The following is a 22,987-nucleotide window of genomic DNA, read 5'->3' as shown; positions in this document are numbered from 1 at the left end:
AATCAAATCAATCAATCAAAACATTTATTCGTAATAAACTACACATTATTCATAAAATGGCTAAGAACTACAAAAGTATAAGGGATGGACAAGTTTATCACGAAATGGTCCCGTCTCAGCATAATGCCGACCCGGAGGACAGCGCTGATCTTCCGACGAGACCATTTGCGAGACACGAACGCAGCCGCGCGGTACGGCCCTACCGTAAGTTGAACGCGTCCTTACTGAAGGCGCCATTTTGTCTATTCCATCAATTGACAATTTGACATTTGCATGATTTGCATTACTTACAACATGGCCATACCGTACAGCACAATAAAAATAAATTATTACATTACGCTATGACATAGATAGTTCAACTATAAATATTAGTGGTAAATCATTAAATAATGTAAACAAGTGATAAAAAACAGTAAAATAAATATTTGGTATTAGAGTAATGCCAATAGGCATTCTCTGCCAGTCGACCATAGGTTAAATCAAAACATAAAATCGTCAAAGTGAGGTGCACTGAAAAATAACTAAAAAACATAACTTTTGAGCGAAGATAATTATTTTCTATTTTTTTCATCAAATGGTGGCGTTTATAAGTTTAGTTTAGCTTTAGTTCTTACTGTATTTTTATAACGATAAAGATGTAATGTTTTGAAAAGAAGTGGCCCGCCGAGTTTCTTGCCGGTCCCATAGTGGATAACCCCCTCCAACTGAGGGGGGACTGAAATCTTCTCGAGCTGAGGCGTAGGGTTAGAGCCGGCGTAGCTTTATTTGACGTTCATAAGCGCATTGTAATATGCCTACTTGGAAAAATAAATATTTCATTTTATTTCATAAATATTTCATTTCATTTCAACGTAAATGTCACATTTCGAAATAAGTAATAATATACCATCGTTAATTACTCAAATCATGACAACAATCATGGCTTATACAAACTAGAGGTTAGGCATATTGTAGAAAAATAATAACTACGACATTTAAAAAAAAAGCCGCTGAGGACAGGATTCGAACCTGCGCGGGTAGTACCCATTGGATTTCAAGTCCAACTCCTTAACCACTCGGACACCTCAGCTGTTGTATCAACCGACGAAATTAACTACCTGTTTCTACTCGTAATATGAGAATGCGTTAACGAACCTCTGTTGTCTTATTATTTGCGGTAATACCGACAGAGGTTGATTTGTTTAATGTCAATATAAAAGAGCATTTCTTTTTTTTTTGCCACTTTTATGAAATGTGATATTTTTGAAAAAAAAAATGCAATTTCTACTCAGAATCACTAGCTGTTTCAATCCTACTAGTTAACAAAATTGTCCCATACGAGTTTTTTTTATTTTGTTACCATTTTCCGTACATTTTGTGTGGGGTAACAAAAGAGGAAAGTAGCAAAAATGTATGGGAATTCTGGGACACTTTTTGTCTCCCAGTGAGATTGAAAGTACTCGTGATTCTGAGTACAATTGACCTAAAATTCCCTAAAAAATCAAAATAAAAAAATGGCAAAAAAAAAGAAATGGTCAAAAAGAAATACATTACAGAAGACCGCAGCCAAATATCACGAGACCCTACTCATTGCATTGAGTTGCACACGTCCATAAGTCCATAAGCTACGTTGACAGCTTTCTATCAGGCGAACCGTATGCTTGTTTGCCACCGACGTAGTATAAAAAAAAAAAATGTGATGATTTTAAAATATATTTAAGCATTTCAGTAATTTTAGAAAAAAGTATTTCTATTGTACCTGCTGATTGTTATTAAACCAGAAATAAAAACTTGTTTTAATTATAGCCATTGTTTTCTACTAATAGCCTGCACCTGGATAGAATAACATGACATTGACAGACCAAAAGCCAAATAAAACAATACACCGTAATTTCATGTACAAATTGTACAAACATAATAATAATCACTAAATACTCTGCGAAAATAAACTTTATTAGACACAGCATAAGGGCGTAAAATCTCACTTTATATGCTGTCTAATTTTTTTCTACATGATTATGGCAAAATTCGTCGGTTGATACATCAGCTGAGGTGTCCGAGTGGTTAAGGAGTTGGACTTGAAATCCAATGGGTACTACCCGCGCAGGTTCGAATCCTGTCCTCAGCGATCTTTTTTGTAATTTTACAATTGGATATGTACTTATTACTTTTATAGAGATAAATGAAAATTAACAGAAAAATAGTCATCCCTAATAAATGATAAATTAATATTTCTCAGAAAAACCGAGAAATAATAGATATAAGGTACAGTGGGGGCAAATCCCGACTGGGGGGCAAATGTAAGTGATCCATTTTTTCCTTGTTTTACAATGTTTGCATTATTAAATAGAGTGTCCACCGGTTATATATGGTAGGCGTGTTCTGTGGATACATGTAGAAGTCAACATCATAGTGTAATAATGGAAAAGAAATGGATCAGTTACAATTGTCCCCCAGTCGAGATTTGTCCCGCACTACCTTATGGAAGGTTAAGGTTGTGTTGTGGATAAATAATAAAATTTTAATAAATAAATAAACATTGGGGGACACCTTACACAGATTAACTTAGCCCCAAACTAAGCAAAGCTTATCTATGGGTGCTAAGCGACGATATACATACCTACCTAAATAGATAAATACATACTTATATACATAGAAAACATCCATGACTCAGGAACAAATATCTGTGCTCACCACACAAATAAATGCCCTTACCGGGATTCGAACCTGGGACCGCGGCTCAGCAGGCAGGGTCACTACCGACTACACTATTTTTGTCACTTTGTTTACATCTATATTTATTACTGTGAGTGTGTATAAATCACATACATATAATCACGCCTGTATCCCATAAAGGGGTAGCTAGAACACACGAAACTACTCATGTTTCAGTGCCACTTTTTGCAACTAATGGTTTGAAAGAAAACGAAATTGTGACATCAAACACAATAACATAACATCAGTAACATAAAATAACAATAACATTAGCCAACAAATCACAATAGGTAAATCTACACTTACTTCAAACAACAGTCAAAGACAATAGAGGTTCATTTACGCATATTCCTATTCGATAGAGGTCGTTAATTTCGTCGGATGTGTCAACAGCTGAAGTGTCCGAGTGGTTAAGGAGTTGGACTTGAAATCCAATGGGTACTACCCGCGCAGGTTCGAATCCTGTCCTCAGCGATCTTTTTTTATTTTTTCTTATTTTTTACCTTTTTTTTGTAAAGTCTATGTTGTACATGTGAGGCTGTGAACTCATGACGTCAGGATGTAATTTTGAAATCTTGAGAATTCATCAAAAGGCATAAAAAGTAGACTTTAGGTATTTTTCATCCATACTAATATTATAAATGGCAAAGTGTGTGTATCTGTTTGTTTGTCCGTCTCTCGCGGTAAAACGGAGCGACGAATTGATGTGATTTTTAAGTGGAGATAGTTGAAGGAATGGAGAGTGAAATAGGCTGCTTTTTGTCTCTTTCTAATACTGGGGACGCTATTGCTATGTCTTGTATGGGAACCCTGCATTTTATGATTAAGCACTGAGACTTGGCACAGTTGTTCATTGGGTGGCCCTGAGTAGATAAAGATCGGGAGGCATCGAGAGCCCCCCTTAATTTAGGAGGGAGGAGGGGGGGAAGGCTGGCGCCTACGCGCTTCCTTTGAAACCATATTTCTCTAAAACTATACAAAATAGGGCATGCGATATATCATTTTCGGATAAATGAAGGACGAGGAATTCATTTTTGGAACAAAAAAAATGTATTTTAGAACAAAAATACAAAATAAAATGGGAAAATTTAAAAACGAGATTTTTATTTATACATATTATTGCACATCTTATGAAAACTGTAATGGTTTTTTTAAATAAAAAATATTATTTAATAGCTACATTTATCTAGTTTTAGAAAATGTATAATTTGTTATAGAAATATATTATAGGACGAGTGATAAAAAATAATTTACATCGCCCGATAGGGTGATTTGAATGCTCATTTCAATAAGTTTTGTCAATGTTTTCAGGTATAATCACTATTTTTAACACACGAAAGCCGTAATCATTGTAGTATATGGCTATTTTAGTGATTAATGTACTTAAAATAATAAAAAATACAAAAATTAAAAAAAAATGAAAATGTGATAACTTTTTCTATACAATATATATCTAAAATCAATAAATATCAATGAAAAGCCACATTTATGTAGTTTATAAAAATATATAGTTTGTTATATAAATATATTACGAAACGCGAGATAAAAAATAATGAAAGTGACGTGGCAGAGCGATCGTGATGTACGGTACGGGTCAGCTTGTATGATTCGATGAGGTGAGGTAAAGGCACTCAAAGCTCTCAAAAAGTGTAGTTATTTAGAGTACTTCAAAGGAAACAACATACTCCTATATAGTCTGAATTTAACTATTGATATCACATGAAATGATCGATTGATATGATAGGTCAGATATATACATCTGATCCTAATACATCTTGTGAAATAGTAGATATCTATATGATTTGCATAATTTATGGATAATTCTTACTTGACATATTTATTACTCCAGATCTGCGTCCTGTACTTTGGTTAACGAGTGCCGAAAATAGTTATTAACCAAAAAAGACCGCCAAATTAACAGCATTTCACCGACAAAAGCTGCCTTACACCATTTTTGTAAGGGTTATAGGTATATCAAGGTGTCCATGTATGGGGTCAACTAAACCCAATTCAAAATTTGCCATTATTTGCTACTTGTGGCTGGACGAAAGTCTGTAACAATTGGGATTTGGGAGCCTACTTGCCTGCAACGTTGCCTGTTGCTGCAGAAACATGCCTCGAAATTGTCGGATGCAGGTGTAAAAAACAGTGCCGCGTAAGGTGCGACCGTAAAAAAAGACTTTTTAAATTAAATGTTCGGAGCTGATGTGCTTATGCAGTGGGTGTTATGAATGTTGTGATATACACCGTGTTTCCGGTATCACTCAAAACCTCAGACACCCCAACTGATTTTTATTTTTTTAAACGTATCTACAATGTTCATTTTTTAATCTGATGATTATTTTCTTTTTTAATTGAATTTTTAATTTTCTGTGCAGCTCTACTCGGTTTTTAACTCTACACTCAATAAAATAATTGCTAGCTACCATCATAAACCTTCAAACTGTTTAATTGTGTATGTTACTGCAACAACATAAGGTTTACCAATAGACAGCTATGTCACTGTAAAGCACTTTAACCTGTGTCACAGTAAACTTCAAATTGGACAGGTGACGCAGTAAGCAAATTTAAACCTAACATTCAAAATGACAAGGTTGTAATTAGGTACTAGTTCAATTTGTTATGACTTATGATAATAGCGGAAAAAATAATCGTCCAAGTAACCAGCCAGTATTAATACCCTTAAATACTGAAAAAGGTATACAACCTCTAACAATATGATATGCACAATGTTGTATTACGAATTTGTAGAATGGGCACGTAAACAATAACTAAAAATACAAATTAAAACAAAAAATATTACCCCCATCAAGATATAGCTCAATCGATTCTACTCTCGATTCTGAACAAACAGTTTTCAGGTTTTTAGTGTTAAGTGAAACACGGTGTATACATAATTAAATTCAGACTATTCATGTTGTTTTATTTGAATAACTCAAAATAGCTACACTTTTTGAGAGCCTTGAGTACTAGCCCCGATACACATGTTTTCGTCTAGTCGGACCATTTTTTGAGGTTCTCCTTTGTACAAAAGCAATGTCTTAGTTCAAAAATCATTAATGTTTAATGCTAACTAATACGAATCTAGTTTATTTTTTATGGCACTATTGCGCAATAACTAACTATCATTGATACTGAAAGGAAGAATATGACGATTTTTATTTTATCTTTTATGGATGGGTAAAACCGATTTAAGGGTGCCCAAAGGAAGTAACTAAGTTCTGCTAGTAAACTAAAAAATCTTCAAGCCTATGCATGCAGAACTGCTTTAGGAGAGGAGAACGTGATTAAGACAATTTTTCTTTTACATTATAAGTCACATGCAATTTTATTTTACAATCAAAATAAATATTATAGGACTTTTACAATTTTCTGTACTGGGTCGTGTGTAAACGTTATTAGAATAAGTATTTTTCTGTATTACTAGACGAACTCAACTGCACAGCGGGTAGTACCTTTACCTCACCTCATCGAATAATGCAAGCTGACCCGTACATTAAAATTTTCATTTTCATTATTTTTTATCACGCGTTTCGTAATATATTTATGTAACAAACTATATATTTTTATAAACTGCATAAATGTGGCTTTTTATTGATATTTATTGCTTTTAGATATATATTGTGTAGAAAGAACAAAATAGGATAATGTTAAAAAAAATTAATATCGCATTTTTAATATTTTTTAAAATTTTTGTATTTTTTTTAATTTTAAGTACATTAATCACTAAAATAGCGATAAACTACAATGGTTACGGCTTTCGTGTGTTAAAAATAGTGATTATACCTGAAATCATTGACAAAACTTATTGAAATGAGCATTCAAATCACCCTATCGGGCGATGTAAATTATTTTTTATCACTCGTCCTGTAATATATTTCTATAACAAACTATACATTTTCTAAAACTAGATAAATGTAGCTATTAAATAGTATTTTTTATTTTAAAATAACTATTACGGTTTTTATAAAACGCGCAATAATATGTATAAAAAAAAATCTCGTTTTAAGATTTTCCCATTTTTTTTTGTATTTTTGTTCTAAAGTACATTTGTTTTGTTCCAAAAATGAATTCCTCGTCCTTCACTTATCCGAAAATGATATATCGCATGCCCTATTTTGTATAGTTTTAGAGAAATATGGTTTCAAAGGAAGCGCGGAGGCGCCAGCCTTCCCCCCCTCCTCCCTCCTAAATTAAGGGGGGCTCTCGATGCCTCCCGATCTTTATCTACTCAGGGCCACCCAAGGAACAACCTGTGCCAAGTCTCAGTGCTTAATCATAAAATGCAGGGTGTTGTGCAATAGCGTCCCAGCTATAACGCGAGCGAAGCCACGGGCGAAAGCTAGTAACTTACCGATTTAGATTTCATGTTTTTTGTTTGAAAGCTAGTCGGGAGCGTTCTTAGCCATATTTCATGAAAATTGGTCCACTATGTCGTGGTCGGGGCTTTTTTCAAAATTTTAGTTTTTTCGTTTTCTTTCAACCCCTTAATTGCCAAGAGTGGCACTGAGACTTTAGTAGTTTCATGTGCTCTGCCTACCCCTTTATGGGATACAGGCGTGATTGTATGTATGTATGTTTAGTTTTGTGGTTAGGTTATTAATATACAATCTTGTTTCAGACTCTATTCGAGCCGTTCCTGAAGTCTTTCTTCGTTCGCAATTCCGACCCCACACACCTCAAGCTACTCAAACTGGAGATCCTGACAAACCTGGCTACGGAGACCAGTGCCGCTGTGGTCCTTCGTGAGTTCCAGACCTACGTCACCTGCTCTGATAAGGTATACCTTCATGTTTACTGCCGTGTGTGCACATCTGTAGCCTCCTTAGACTACCCACACACATCACACTACTAAAGTTGGAGATCCTGACAAACCTGTCTACGGAGACCAGTGCCGCTGTGGTCCTTAACGGGTTCCAGACCTACCTCACCTGCTCTGATAAGGTATACCTTCTTGTTTACTACCGTGTGTGCACATCGGTAGTCACCCTAGACTACCCACACACATCACACTACTAATGTTGGAGATCCTGAAAAACCTGGGCTACGGAGACCAGTGCCGCTGTGGTCCTTAGCGAGTTCCAGACCTACGTCATGGTCTACGTCGTTCGGGCTTGAAAAAAAAAAACTTGAAAAAAAATACAGAATATTTTCTGGAGTATGTTTTTTTTTCTAAAGTGCTAAATTTCAAAATTTGCAAAGTAGGCAATACTTTTATACGGTTTTTCGGACTTTATGTTAACTATTAAACTAATTTCAATTAATAATTTTAATTTCTAGTTTTAACAAACTAACATTTACGAAATCTGAAGTTAGCAGTTGTCGCAATTTACTGTTGATAACACCACGGCCTCTCCACGCTCCGAGCTTCATCGGGGATTCCCGAATAAACGTTTGTATACTGAATGTTTATCGAATTAAAATGTACGTTATTGTTATTGAAACGTTACAAATCACGAAAAACAATTATAGTCGTATTATTTGTTCATCTGAAAAAAACCATATTTAGAAAAAAAAACAATGATGCTCGGTTTATTTTTTCATGTTTTTTTTTCACAATTCTGAAAAAAAACATTTGTTTTTTTTTCTATTTGCAACCCTAGGAGCAACTTTCTTTTGTTCGTTTCTATCGCCGATAACCTTAAGCTCTAGTCCCACCAAAAGCGAGAAGAGACGCTATGATAGCGTGAGCGAGTTTTAGTTCATAGTCAAACGTTGAACTATAAATCGCTTTCTCTTTCGGCACTACTGCATTAGTTGTAAGTTAGTTTATTCGCAACAGAATAAGTACCTAGGAGAAATGTCGGAGGTCTGGGGCCCATTTCTCGAACGATATTAGACTAATAATATTAGTCCACGAACTGTCAAATCGTATGGGTTGCCATGACTACACACTAATATTATTAGACTAATATCTTTCGAGAAATGGGGCCCTGTTGACAACTTAGTTATACGCGATTAAGGCCTGATTTAGACGGCATGCGAACTCGCATGCGATTTTAGTTACATTGCGGGCTGTTGAGGGTACATACAATTGCACAGCCATGCAATACCGCAATGTGCTAGTTCTCGTACCGTCTAAATGGGCCCCAAGTCCTGTGTGTAAAAATCGTGAAAGTTTAAATTAAAGTTCCATTTATTCCATCGTGCTAGCTTTCTTGATCAATCAATATTTAAAAAGAATATTAACAGTTTCTACTAAATCTATGTTTTTGTAGGTGTTTGCTGGGGCCACTATCCAAGCTATCGGGCGATTGGCCGTGGCCATACAAGGCGAAGCTGAGACCTGCTTGAATGGTCTTCTAAAGTTACTCAGCAGTAAAGATGGTAAGTTTTACATCCCATAGTTGCCACTATCTATACATACATACGATCACGCCTGTATCCCATAAAGGGGTAGGCAGAGCACATGAAACTACTTAAGCTTCAGTGCCACTCTTGGCATATAAGGGGTTGAAAGAAAACGAAACTGTGACATTGCAGTGACAGGTTGCCAGCCTCTCGCCTACGCCACAATTTAACCCATATCCCACAGTCGCCTTCTACGACACCCACGGGAAGAAAGGGAGTGGTGAAATTCTTAACCCGTCACCACACAGGTAACCACTATCTGTTTGTAGTTAATACAGATGTAGTGCGAAAAGATTTGCTTGCGTATTGTTACGGACACGTACGAACGTGTCATGCTTAGACATGCGCGCCGCCGCTGAAAGGAGCCAGCGCGCCGCCGCCGCCGCCGATAGTTTGAATTTCGCGCCGAAATAGAGAACCATACGAGATTAATAATATTAAAATCCATTGAATATAAACAAACGAATGAAACGCGCGTACCCCGTGTCCCTTTAGTTTCATTATAGTATTTTATGCAATTAACCGTTGCTTATGAGAGGTCAAAAATGGCGAGTGCTGTGGGTAACAATTTGAGACGGTGGAATACAAAAAGCTCTTCCTAATATCCCCATTGTATAAACGCTCTCTTTGAATGTTCTACACATTCCAACGGCGGTGCGAAGGCTGACAGGTTCTAATCTAAGCCGTCAATAAATTTGCTGACAAACCAAACTGCCCGCCGCCGTTGGATGATGGAGTCAAGCGGAAGGAGCTGGTATTGCGGAGCGCCAGACCAGAGATGGGGACAGTACTGCTTCCGGTAACCCGATCCTTCCAAGTTACACTCCTATTATGGTTCGAAGGCAACGCATGTGAAATGCATTTAAGCGACGCTCTTGTTTGGAATAGGTGGTCCACGTTTCTGACGCGTACAGCAGGATACTAAGGACGTAGGCTTTGTAAACGTGAACTTTGGTGGAAATTGTAAGCTTGTTATTAGCCCAAACTCGCTTAGAGAGTTTTCCAAAAGTTGTTGCGGCCTTTCCAATGTGGGTATCTATTTCCTTATTGTTGCAGTAGTTTGATGTTGTGGTTGATCCCAGATAACAAACATTATCAACAGACTGAAGCGTTACTTGATCAAGTGTGATTGCTGGTGGTACATCGGTGCCCTGGACCATTATTACAGTTTTCTTGGTGTTCACGCTCATTGAAACAGCTCGGCATGCACGACCAAACCTGTTACCAACTCTTGTAGCTCTTCTTCCGAGTTTGCGACAAGTGCAGCGTCACCAGCATACAGCAGTTCACGGACTAATACATCATACCGCTTCCTAGTTGACTTTAGGAGGTTGATGTTGAATAACTTCCCATCCTTTCTGGTGTGCACATGGATGGGTCCGACATCGCATTCATCAAAAGCTGCCCTGAGGAGTTGCGAAAAGAAAATACCAAAGAGCGTTGGCGCCAGAACGCAACCTTGTCTTACGCCGCGCCTCATATCAAAAGCCGCCGATGCTTCACCATCGAACATGACGGTACCTTTCATATTCTCGTGGAACGCACGTATCAATGAGTTGGTAGACACCCAATACGGACGAGAACATCGTAGAGACCCTCTCTACTGACCGTATCGAAAGGTTTGTTAAGATCCACGAATGCCATATAAAAAGGGACACTGCTGCTGGTACCCATGCCTGTCACTTTTTTTACTCAGTGTCTTAAAAAACGGTTGCATAATATACTATAAATAAGATTTTCATTAATATTTAACCCCATGAAAGTGATATTTAAAAAGTTGAAAAAAAATCTCACGCCGCCGGCGTTACGCCGCCGCCAACGATTTTTTCGAGGCGCGCCGCCGCCCGATTTTTTCCGAGCGGCGCGCATGTCTAGCCATGCTATTTCAGTCAGTCTCAGTACAAGATGTACTGACATTGACTGAACTAGCATGACAAATACGAACGTTTCCGGAAAAATACGAAGGGAACCCTTTTCGAACTACATCTGTACATAATATATCGAATTGAAACAGGGAATGCGTGATCTGATCCAAATTTAAACCTAATATACCTATATGTCAAGTTTAAAGTAGACTATAATCATAGTTGTAACGAAATATTTATTTATTTATTTAGGGCCAGTTGCATCAACCACATTTGTGTCGATTAACTTCAAAAGTGGGTAAATCCATTCTGCTATAAGGTTGATAATCTTTCAGATCATATTATATTTTTTATATATTCAACCTTAAAGCAGAATGGATTTACCCAGGTTTGAAGTTAAGCGACACATTTGACAGACACATCATCGTCACGCAGCAGACGACTATGGAACTTCCCATACAATACAATTTAACGAACGCTTTAACGATGACAGATGGTTTGATTCAACCGGCCCTTAGACTTTATTGCACGACATAAAATTGTACAAATGGCGGACTTAATGCCTTAAGGCATTCTCTACCAGTCAACCATTGGATCAAACAGAAACTACATAAATATGAACGTTATTTTTTTTCTTTTATTTTCCGATTTGTTAATAAGTATTGTATTTTTTTTGTATCAGAGTGGGTGGTTTGCGAAGCGGTTGTGGTGGTGAAGCGAGTGGTGGGTGGTGGGGCCACCTCGGCGCGAGCTGCCGTCGCTCGAGCAGCCAAACTGCTGCGTTCTGACAGGTTAGATTTACACAAAACTCTGATAAAACCTTTTTAAGACTAGACTGACGACCGGTCTGGCGCAGTCGGTAGTGGCCCTGCCTGCTACGCCGCGGTCCCGGGTTCGAATCCCGGTAAGGGCATTTATTTGTGTGATGAGCACAGATATTTGTTCCTGAGTCATGGATGTTTTCTATGTATATAAGTATTTATATATTATATATATCGTTGTCTGAGTACCTGCAACACAAGCCTTCTTGAGCTTACCGTGGAACTCAGTCAATCTGTGTAAGAATGTCCTATAATATTTATTTATTATTTATTTATTTATTTAACCCCTGGAACGCCGTTGTCAAAAAATTGCTAAATTGCCTGGGACAGATCTGGAACAAGGCGCTCAAGGGGTTAAGAGTTTTGGAGAAGTTTCCAAATCTAATAATAGACTTGCCTTTAGTCAAATCAGCTTCTTTTTAAGAACTGTCAAAACGAATTTGAACGACTTAACGACTTGCTAATATGGAATTAATATGAAATCGAATTGAGTGACGTCACGGTCAATTCAGTTACTTTATATATTTCTTCCTGACTTATTAAATAGACATTGAAATTCGATTTAATTTTTTTTGAAAAAACCCCCAACCGCGACATAGTAGACCGATTTTCATGAAACATGGCTAAGAACATTGTCGATTAACTCCGCTTTCAAACAAAAAAAAGTAAATCTAAATCGGTGCATCCGATCGGAAGCTACGATGCCACAGACAGACACACACACACAGACAGACAGACACGTCAAACTTATAACACCCCGTCGTTTTTGTGTCGGGGGTTAATAACCTAACCACAAAATTAAAATTTTGAAAAACCCCCGACCGCGACCTAGTGGACCGATTTTCATGAAACATGGCTAAGAACACTCCCGACTAACACAGCTTTCAAATAAAAAAAACTAAATCGAAATCGGTTCATCCGTTCGGGAGCTACGATGCCACAGACAGACACACACAGACAAACAGACAGACAGACAGACACGTCAAACTTATAACACCCCGTCGTTTTTGTGTCGGGGGTTAAAAATAACTTCTGTCCATGTTTTTCTAATAATTATCTGATACTTTATTTCTTGTATGGTATAACATATTTTATTTTAAGAACAGTCAAATACCCTGTTGTACCGTCAACCAATTGGAACCCTAGTCCACTGTACAACCATGTCTAAATGACAAGCTGTAAGAGATTTCTTACAATCTGATTTATAAAATTTTGTGAAGTACATATATGTATAAAATATAGGTATATAACCCTATATGTAGTAATTATAAATAGCTACGTGCAACTACGCTCCCTACAGGTGTTCACGGAAGACCAGCGTCGGGTACTACTCCAGTAGGACCGGGCATTATGCTGAGTGTTCACCTTTTTCAGTGTAATTACCTACAGTGTACATGTTAGTTATAAGTCTTCTTTTTTTTCATCTCATTGTGTATGCATTGTATAACTGTGTTTTTATACTGAAATAAATTATATTCTATTCTATTCTATTCTATAACGTCACTATGACATAGTTCTACAGTGGCCTAGGGTTCCAATTGGTCGACTATACAATTTGTACTGGTACAGATTGGCACCAAATGCACGAGCGGCTGCGGTTTGGTTGGTGGCAGAGCACGGCGCCGAACATCCCCGAGCGGCCGCCATCTTAGCTCACATGGCTGGCAACTTCGCGGACCAGGTAAGTTTAGCTCTCACGTTTTCACTAAGGCCTGATTTAGACGGCGTGCGAGCTCGCATGCGAGTTTATAGACCGTCAACCAAATCTTGTCACTAGAAAAAGGCGGCAAATTTGAAAAATCGCGGGCTAGCACCACTAGTTTTGAAAATCGGTGGAAGTTCGCGTGTCATTTGTATCTTATCTGTGGAAATCTCCGTCCTACCAAAAAGAGAAATAACTAGCACATATCCGTCCCTTTTTAATACATTATCTAATTCGTAAGGAAGGAGCGAGCCCCTTGAAAAAAAAATATCTGTGGCTGTTTGACGTACATTGCTGGTTTTTGTACGTTTCATAGGGATATCATACTTTAGTTTGATGTACATTGCTACTGCCAAAATTTGGTTGACAGGCTATAGTTACATTGCGGGCTGTTGAGGGTACATACAATTTTGCACAGCTATCAAATACCTCAATGTAATGCATGCATGTATGCGAGTTCTCGTACCGTCTAAATGGGCCCTTAGTCAAGTTTAGATATTAAACTTTCGTTAGACATATTCAAATCCATACTAATATAGGCTACTTACAAGCGCTGGTGGCCTAGCGGTAAGAGCGTGCGACTTTCGATCCGGAGGTCGCGGGTTCGAACCCGGCTCGTACCAATGAGTTTTCCTGAACTTATGTGCGAAATGTCTTTGATATTTGCCAGTCGCTTTTCGGTGAAGGAAAACATCGTGAGGAAACCGGACTAATTCCAATAAGGTCTAGTTACCCTTCGGGTTGGAAGGTCAGATGGCAGTCGCTTTCGTAAAACTAGTGCCTACACCAAATCTTGGGATTAGTTGTCAAAGCGGACCCCAGGCTCCCATGAGCCGTGGCAAATGCCGGAATAACGCAAGGAGGATGATGAAAAAGGAAATCAGCTTCTTTTTTTTAAGAACTCTCAAAACGAATTTAAACGACTTGCTAAATCGAATTGAGTGACGTCACGGTCAACTCAGTTACTTTATATATTTCTACCTGACTTATAAAATAGAAATTGGCTATAAAAATAACTTCTGTCTCTGTTTTTCTTATAATTATCTGATGATTTATTTCGTACACGGTATAATTTTATTTTAACTACAGTCAAGTTCCGTATTATAAATGGGAAAGTGTGTGTTTGTTTGTTTGTCCGTCTTTCACGAATTGACGTGATTTTTTAAGTGGAGATAGTTGAAGGGATGGAGAGTGACAGAGGCTACTTTGTGTCTCTTTCTAACCCCCCACTTCCCTAAAATGGGGGGGGGGTTAGTATAGAGCATTCCGCAAATTTGGAATTTAACGCGAGCGAAGCCGCGGGCAAAAGCTAGTATTTAATGAAACTACGGTAGTGCTCACATTATAATCGCGACTGCTGCGACATGTTGGTGTGCACGGAGTTTAGCTGCCGCGCGAACTCCTATATATGCCTGAAGAGGGGCCTCCAAAATAACGTGAGCACTTATATTTAATGAAACTACAACCGTAGTTTCATTAAATATAAGCAGGGGCGGCTCACCCCGCGATTCTATCGCCGCGCTACAAGTACATGTCGGCGGCCGCGAGTTCGCGGCCCATTCAGTGGTGTCGACCTTCGCGCGGCGCAATAAAATTCAATGTCGGCTGCTTCTGTGCGGTCCGTTTGTTAATGTAGGTAACAATTTAGAATGGCGGCATTTTGTAAACATCAAAGGAGTACCTACTTGTCCTAATATTCTGTGATATGAGTCAAGTATAAGACTTGAGTGAACGTTCGGAGTTTTTGTTTCGAAACAAGTCCTGCATCACTGATATGCGCAACAGCCCCCCCCCCACACATTTTAGAAAAGTGGGGGGGTTAGAAAAAGACAAAAAGTACCCTATATCACTCTTCATCCTTTCAACTATCTCCACTTAAAAAATCACGTCTGACAGACGATAAACAAACAGACACACACACTTTCCTATTTATAATATTAGTATGGATTACTAACGGACACGCATTAAGACTATTTTTATGCATTTCCTGTAGTCATGTTTGAAGATCGTTTTAAATTTCACCCATGACGAATATCTTATGTACATAGTATTATAAGTTATAAGTTCCAAGAAATCAGTGGTATCGGCCGAAATCGAAGAAGGAAGGTCTACGACCACTGCTTCTTTGTTTACCCGTTTGACAGATAATTCTAATCTTAAAAGAAACGAAGTATAGACATTGATACAGTTTTCTTTTTCAGGATGAACTAGTGAAACTCCAGCTTCTATCCTTGTCTGTCAAGTTATCAATCACTCAACCAGACACGCTGCCAGTGTGTCGCTATGTAATGACTCTCGCACACTACGACGCTAGTTATGACGTACGTGACCGAGCGCGTATGCTGCGACGCTTTGTATTACAGGTAACTGATATATCATCAAAATGTTTAGGTACTTCTAGAAGACTTAGAAACTTGAAATTTTGTAGGTAGATAGCTTGTTTAGTAAAATGATTGGAATAAATATAAAATTGGCGATAAGTCAACCAGACACGATACTAGTGTGCCGCTACGTAATGACTCTCGCTCACTACGACGCTAGTTATGACGTACGCGACCGAGCGCGTATGCTGCGGCGCTTTGTATTACAGGTGACTGATATATCATCAAAATGTTTAGGTACTTCTAGAAGACTTAGAAACTTGAAATTTTGTAGGTAGATAGCTTGTTTAGTAAAATGATTGGAATAAATATAAAATTGGCGATAAGTCAACTAGACACGATACTAGTGTGCCGCTACGTAATGACTCTCGCACACTACGACGCCAGTTATGACGTACGCGGCCGAGCGCGTATGCTGCGGCGCTTTGTATTGCAGGTAACTGATATATCATCATAATGTTTAGGTACTTCTAGAAGACTTAGAAACTTGAAATTTTGTAAGTAGATAACTTGATTAGTAAAATGATTGGAATAAATATAAAATTGGGGATAAGTCAACCAGACACGCTCCCAGTGTGCCGCTACGTAATGACTCTCGCACACTACGATGCTAGTTATGACGTACGCGACCGAGCGCGTATGCTGCGACGCTTTGTATTACAGGTAACTGATATATCATCAAAATGTTTAGGTACTTCTAGAAGACTTAGAAACTTGACATTTTGTAGGTAGATAGCTTATTTAATAAGATGATTAGAAAAAAAATAATACTGTCAATAATGTTTCGTTTTCGATATGTATATGACAAGTTTTTACTGTGAGATCAAACATTTAAATATTATTATTGTTTGCAGGACAACGAGTTGTCTAAACACAAGGCAGAGATTTTCCACGTCCACAAACCGAAGCCGCCGAGTCAGAGCAATTTCAAAGGTATTATTATTTTTATATACATATTATAAATGGGCTTACTCTTGGCCACAGACTAGCCAAAGGCAAAGACGTGGCTTACGACGGAGTGAGCTCGCCCAGAAGATGCCTGTTCACTCTTGATTTGAAGGTACACACGGATATTGGACTATACATATATCCTGCTATCTTAATGAAAGTTAGTTTGATACTTAATTGCTTTGTTTCATGTTCTCTGGCATTTTGCTACCAGATATCGCAATCAGAATCGAGGGAAGGTGGTAAAAATACGCGGATCCAGTCATGTCCATGATCAAAATCAAATTCTTTACAATAAAATAACCAATTATTCCCTCTCAGATCGCGAACAGTTCATCTTCGGCTCCCTATCCCAATACATCGGTACCACAGCGACCGGTTACCGGCCCCTGCCCACGCCCCCAGAAACGGTACAAGGCGTGCGACTACGAGAGCCCGCGCAAGAGGTAGAAGCGCCCCCTAACAAACACGTCAGCATACTTGTAAGTATAGTACTTTATCTCCAAGAACTTCTATAAATAACCTAACCACAAAATTAAAATTTTGAAAAAACCCCCGACTGCGACGTAGTAGACCGATTTTCATGAAACATGGCTAAGAACACTCCCGATTCAGCTTTCAGACAAAAAAAAACTAAATCTAAATAGGTTCATCCGTTCGGGAGCTACGATGCCACAGACAGACACACACACAGACAGACAGACACGTCAAACTTATAACACCCCTTCGTTTTTGCGTCGGGGGTAAAATACATCGGCATCATTCGAGAAAACTTGGTCATTGCAATCGTACCAACTTACAGATGTAGTCCGAAAAGGGTTTCCTTCGGAAACGTTCGTATTTGTCATGCTAGTTCAGTCAATGTCAATTTGTTATATATATATGTATGTGTTTTGCGTAGTATAGTTTGTGCTAGATTTCCTCTAAGTCTACATTTAGTACACCTACTTACAAGGTTAAATTTATTATTCTCCACTACCTAGGTTGTCTGGAAGAGATCGCTCTTTAGCGATAATACCGCCTCTTGTTTTACCTCTTAAGTTTTTTTTTTTTTATACCACGTCGGTGGCAAACAGGTATACGGCCCGCCTGATGGAAAGCGGTCACCGCAACCTATGGACGCCCGCAACTCAAGGGGTGTCACGTGCGCGTTGCCGACCCATTAGAAACTTGTACACTCCTTTTTTGAAGGACCCCATACTGTAGTTCATCGGGAATACCTCGACAGGGAGCTCATTCCACAGCCGGAGCGTTCGTGGGAGGAAATTCCTCTGAAACCGTACGGTGCGCGACCATTTAGGTTGTAAGGTGTGTGGATGAGCGCCCTGTCGATGGCGAGCGGTGCGATGATGAAAAGTGGCCGTTGGCATCATGTCAAACAGTTCTTCAGAACACAACCCATTGTACAGGCGGAAAACGGTTCTTCAGAACACAACCCATTGTATAAGTTGTTGTTTATACTTGCTATGTTGTTTCGTGTATTGAGGTGTGCAATAAAGAGTATTTGTATTGTATTGTATTGTACATCTTGTACTGAGACTGACTGAAATAGCATGACACGTTCGTATGTTTCCGTAACAATACGAAGGCAAATCTTTTCGCACTGCATCTGTATATAGGTCACTCTACTCGAAAACATTTTCTGACTTTTGAGTATTATGAGGCATTTGTTTATTTGTTTATTTATTACAGTACATCCACATCATATGTATTACATCTTACACAATTGATTTAATTGCTTATAGTTCTCAGTCTGATACAAAATGACAATTAAGGAGTACATAGCACTCTCCAAGTATGAATCTGGGAACGAGATCATAAAAAAATAGGTATATTGGAATCTAAAGCTAATAATTAACTAATAATACAACTAGTATGTACATGATTTACAATATTGCTTATATCCTAAAAGTAAATACAAATTTAATTTAATACAGACCTAAAACTAGAATATAAGTAGTATAACTAAAGCCTAAAGTAAATATTATTTAGGTTTCGGTAATATTTTTGATTTAAATGCTGGCAGACTGTCATGAAAGATGTCAATGAAATTTTTGTGAGTGACAACACTGTTGTAGCTCGAGCATATTCGTACCACAGGGGCTTGCAGACCAAGGTTTGCTCTGGTAACTGGTATAGAAAAGGGTTTAGCTATAGGCCGTCGCGGGTAGTTGTGGGGAGTGGTGAAAGAGATTTTTTTAAGAGGCATAAAGTTCATTATGTCAGTAATTGTTTTAACATGAAGTAAGTTCGAATTAGATGACGTCACTACATCGCTGCCAGCGTTTTCGGTGGCAAAAAAAAGTACACACATTTTAAATCGAAAATAGTCATCGTACACTTTTAATACCCAAAATCTATAAATATTGGTTTTTTATGTCAAATACTACTACAGAAGAAAATCATTTTTCAGTACAGATGGTGTTTTTTTTACGCACTAGTGCAAGTGGTTCATTATATGCTAGGTAGAAACTTTGGAGGCTCATCTGTACTGAAAAACGTCGTACGATACACGTGCGAAAAGGAAATTCTAAACTCGTGTCGATTTAAAACACTCCGGTCGTGTTTTAACTACCTTTTTTAGGGTTCCGTAGTCAACTAGGAACCCTTGTAGTTTCGCCATGTCTGTCTGTCCGTCTGTCCGTCCGTCCGTCCGTCCGCGGATAATCTCAGTAACCGTTTGCACTAGAAAGCTGAAATTTGGTACCAATATGTATATCAATCACGCCAACAAAGTGCAAAAATAAAAAATGGAAAAAAATGTTTTATTAGGGTACCCCCCCTGCATGTAAAGTGGGGGCTGATATTTTTTTTCATTCCAACCCCAACGTGTAATATATTGTTGGATAGGTATTTAAAAATAAATAAGGGTTTACCAAGATCGTTTTTTGATAATATTAATATTTTCTGAAATAATCGCTCCTAAAGGAAAAAAAGTGCGTCCCCCCCCCCTCTAACTTTTGAACCATAAGTTTAAAAAACCGGCCAAGTGCGAGTCGGACTCGCCCACCGAGGGTTCCGTACAAACTTTCTTTCAAACTACCTATTAAAAATAATCTCATATTTTCATATAACTCTAATGACTTGACTAGAAGACAAAAGTATAGGCACTAAAATTTTCATAATTTTTCGTTGGTAAACTTCGGAGATAAGGGGGGGGGGGTATTTTTTTTTACATTTTCCTTCAAAATTCTTTTTTTTTTCACAACAAAAAAATTATAAAAAATAGTTTATTTACGTTCAATTTGAGCTCTTTCCAACGATACCCCACTTGACCTAGTAACTTGAAATTTACACTTTGCCCCCCTTTCATTTTGGCCATTTTCTACAATTAAAATTAATATATTTAAAAAAATTATACTTTCTATTTGTAGAGGTTTACAATGTTCATAACTATACCAAATTTCAAGTTGATAGCATTAGTAGTTCTCGAGATATTTAGGAATGTGACAGACGGACAGACAGACGGACAGAGTCGCACCATAAGGGTTCCTGTTGTACCTTTTTGGTACGGAACCCTAAAAATATGAAAAAAATCACAAAAGTAGAACTTTATAAAGACTTTCTAGAAAAATGTTTTGAACTTGATACTCGTAGGTTCAGTAGTTTTTGAGAAAAATACGGAAAACTACGGAACCCTACACTGAGCGTGGCCCGACACGCTCTTGGCCGGTTTTTATGCACTTGTATCGTAATGTACTATATTGTGCCAAATTCGATATGAGTCTAGTAGCCAATTTATATTTTTCCCTTTAGTCACAGAAAGACAAGACGTTCTACTCGGAGCCAGAAAGCAGTGGGACCGGGTCTTCGTCATCAGAGGAATCCAGCTCGGAAGAGTCCTCAGATGAGTAAGTCCTGCCTGCTGATATGCCGACGGAAAGTTTCCAAAATTCTGAAATTTACACATAGGAAAACTTCGGAAACGTTCCATACTTTGTATGGACAATTGTATGGATGGAAATTTTCCATTTCATTAATTTAAATTCCCATTATTTTTCGTGAAAGTTTCGTGAATTTTTCAAGAAATTTAAGATTTTTTTGGAAAATTTCCGCAACTTGCACATCACTAGTTCAGCCTCACCAAATACAGTCTCCTTTACTATTTGTGCCACTTTTGTGTAGTACGGTCACGGACTTTAATTGTTGATCCACTTCTAGCTCAATTTATACTGGTCAATTCAGAGTCAACCATAGCAAAGAGGATTGAGTATTATAGAGAGTTACTGTCAAAGTAAAATGTGTAATCACAGTGCATGGACTGCCATCTTACGACACTGGCTTAAAACTTTTGAACCTCAGTTTTGACAATTTGGCCCATATTCTTAGCTTAATATGTGATAAAATATCAAATATTTTTATTAGAGCCATCTAGCCGAGCGTTCCCCAAAGGTGTGACATCTTGTCCACCGTACCTTTTTCATTATGGTTTTGAGGTACGTTTTTTTCTTAGACTTTATCCGTCTATACGGAGTTACATATCTCAAAAATTGTGTCTAAATTAAGTGCCGATTATATAAAATCTCTGTTTTTGTGTTAAAGTATAAAATAATAGTAATAAGTAAAAATAAAAACCTGTTTCTCTTGATTAAGTGTCGTGGCTCATTATAATGTTTAGTTTACTTAGTACAGTATAACTTGTCGTTATATTATGGTTATTATTTTATGTTATTATATCCTGTAAATTATACATATTTGTTCCGTTTGTATGTAATGGAAGGGTTGCCACGGAAGACCAGCGTCAAAGTATCCAAAAGGTACCTTGACACCAAGCTGAGTGGAAACCTTTTCAGTGACGTTTTATTTCAATTTTTGTGACATCTTTTTGTGATTTATATTCGTTTAAGCGTCCTGAATAAAGTTTTTTCTATTCTATTCATATGTCTTTGACCATAGTTAAGCTATGCCGTTCCAGTATAAAATGAGCTAGAAGTGGAACAACAATTAAAGTCCGTGACTGTACCTACCTCCCAAATCAATTCTTCACAATGTTTTTCATAATAGATCGTAGAAAAATAATGATACTAATATAATAAGCTTTTTTTTTCATTCTTCCTCTTCTCTAACTGGGCCATTTTTGAAATAAAACTATGGAAACGGAGTATATCGCGAATAATGAATTTACAATTTATACGCGATATAATCCGTTTCCATAGTTTTATTTCATGAGTAACTATCGCGGTAACCGAAGACAATAAGTATTATGGGCCTTTCTTTTTTTTTGTTGTTGTTGTTTTTTTGTAACATGGGTATTTTTTACGCGATTCATACTCAGAATCGCGAGGTCTTTCGATGCGGAGCGTCAGCGGAGCGCAATGATAGCGGTGCGCGGGACGAACGCTGGCGTTGCGCCCAGCGGACGCCGGCGGGAACTAACGAGCGCGGAATGCGAGCGGAATGCGCGCGGATCGCTACGCTTTCAAAACGCTTTATATGTGGCGGAGGCTTTAATTAGAAATATTTTATTTTGTCCACAGAGAGGACAGCAACGATGCGGAAAAGAAAGTTGAAAAAGCGAAAGAGGCTAATAACTATAACAGGTTAGTGACGGTGGTAGAAAATATGTCAAAGTATACCATTTACCAATTATTCTGTATCTCTGAAAATCAAAACACGAAACAAAATCTAAATATGATTCAGAAATAAGGACACGCTACATAAACTTAACCCTTTTTCGGCCAAATACGCTAACATGCGCGGCTACTTCTTAACCGCCTTATTCATCAATCTTCACTCTTCACTTAAGGGCTGAGATACGCGCCATACTCGTGAACGGGTGCTGTTTGTGAAGACCGGTCTGTTTCAGCTAATAGGGGCTTTAACTATTTGATTGTAACATTAATTTTGATTACATTGAGGCACTCTGTTCGGTCCTTGTTTGTTTATTTTCTTTCTGACTCTTGGAGACCATATACATCTCCAAGGAAAAAAGTAGATTAAGTGTATCTATTTTTTTTTCTTTAGTTGTGACATCAAGAGTCTTTTACAACTAAAGTTATTTTAGTTATCTTTTATTTGTATCAGTTCGTTTTTTTTTTGTTTTCATCATGTATATTTTTTCTTTTTTTTTTGATGTAATTTAACACTTAGAAACTATACATCTCTAAAATCTCTTATTAATCATAGTAGCTTTGTACTTTGTATAATTTATTGAAATGAATTTCCATAAAGTAGGTACCTAGTCTGTTAATTTAATATTTATTTTTTTTGATGAATACTTTTGCT

General features: G+C 37.7%; 1 protein-coding gene and 3 non-coding genes across 4 annotated transcripts in view; 3 read left to right on the top strand and 1 right to left on the bottom strand.

The window, feature by feature from the left end:
* Window positions 1-22,987, top strand: part of LOC125234148 (AP-3 complex subunit beta-2) — a 52,058-nt gene that overhangs the window by 15,121 nt on the left and 13,950 nt on the right. The window contains exons 10-18 of the mRNA XM_048140349.1: window positions 7,316-7,474; window positions 8,913-9,021; window positions 11,593-11,701; window positions 13,301-13,412; window positions 15,635-15,796; window positions 16,669-16,747; window positions 17,084-17,244; window positions 20,519-20,613; window positions 22,240-22,302. Coding sequence (XP_047996306.1) covers window positions 7,316-7,474; window positions 8,913-9,021; window positions 11,593-11,701; window positions 13,301-13,412; window positions 15,635-15,796; window positions 16,669-16,747; window positions 17,084-17,244; window positions 20,519-20,613; window positions 22,240-22,302 — 1,049 coding nt within the window. The remainder of the gene's footprint in view (window positions 1-7,315; window positions 7,475-8,912; window positions 9,022-11,592; window positions 11,702-13,300; window positions 13,413-15,634; window positions 15,797-16,668; window positions 16,748-17,083; window positions 17,245-20,518; window positions 20,614-22,239; window positions 22,303-22,987) is intronic.
* On the bottom strand, window positions 988-1,069 carry Trnas-uga. Its single transcript has one exon. It is a non-coding gene; the product is annotated as a tRNA-Ser (tRNA).
* Window positions 2,026-2,107, top strand: Trnas-uga. Its single transcript has one exon. It is a non-coding gene; the product is annotated as a tRNA-Ser (tRNA).
* Window positions 3,087-3,168, top strand: Trnas-uga. The gene has a single exon. It is a non-coding gene; the product is annotated as a tRNA-Ser (tRNA).

The sequence above is a fragment of the Leguminivora glycinivorella genome, chromosome 15 (genome assembly GCF_023078275.1).
Source record: "Leguminivora glycinivorella isolate SPB_JAAS2020 chromosome 15, LegGlyc_1.1, whole genome shotgun sequence".
In the NCBI taxonomy this organism is placed as follows: domain Eukaryota; kingdom Metazoa; phylum Arthropoda; class Insecta; order Lepidoptera; family Tortricidae; genus Leguminivora; species Leguminivora glycinivorella.
The sequence above is the reverse complement of the archived record's forward strand: the minus strand, read 5'-3'. Positions and strand labels throughout refer to the sequence as shown.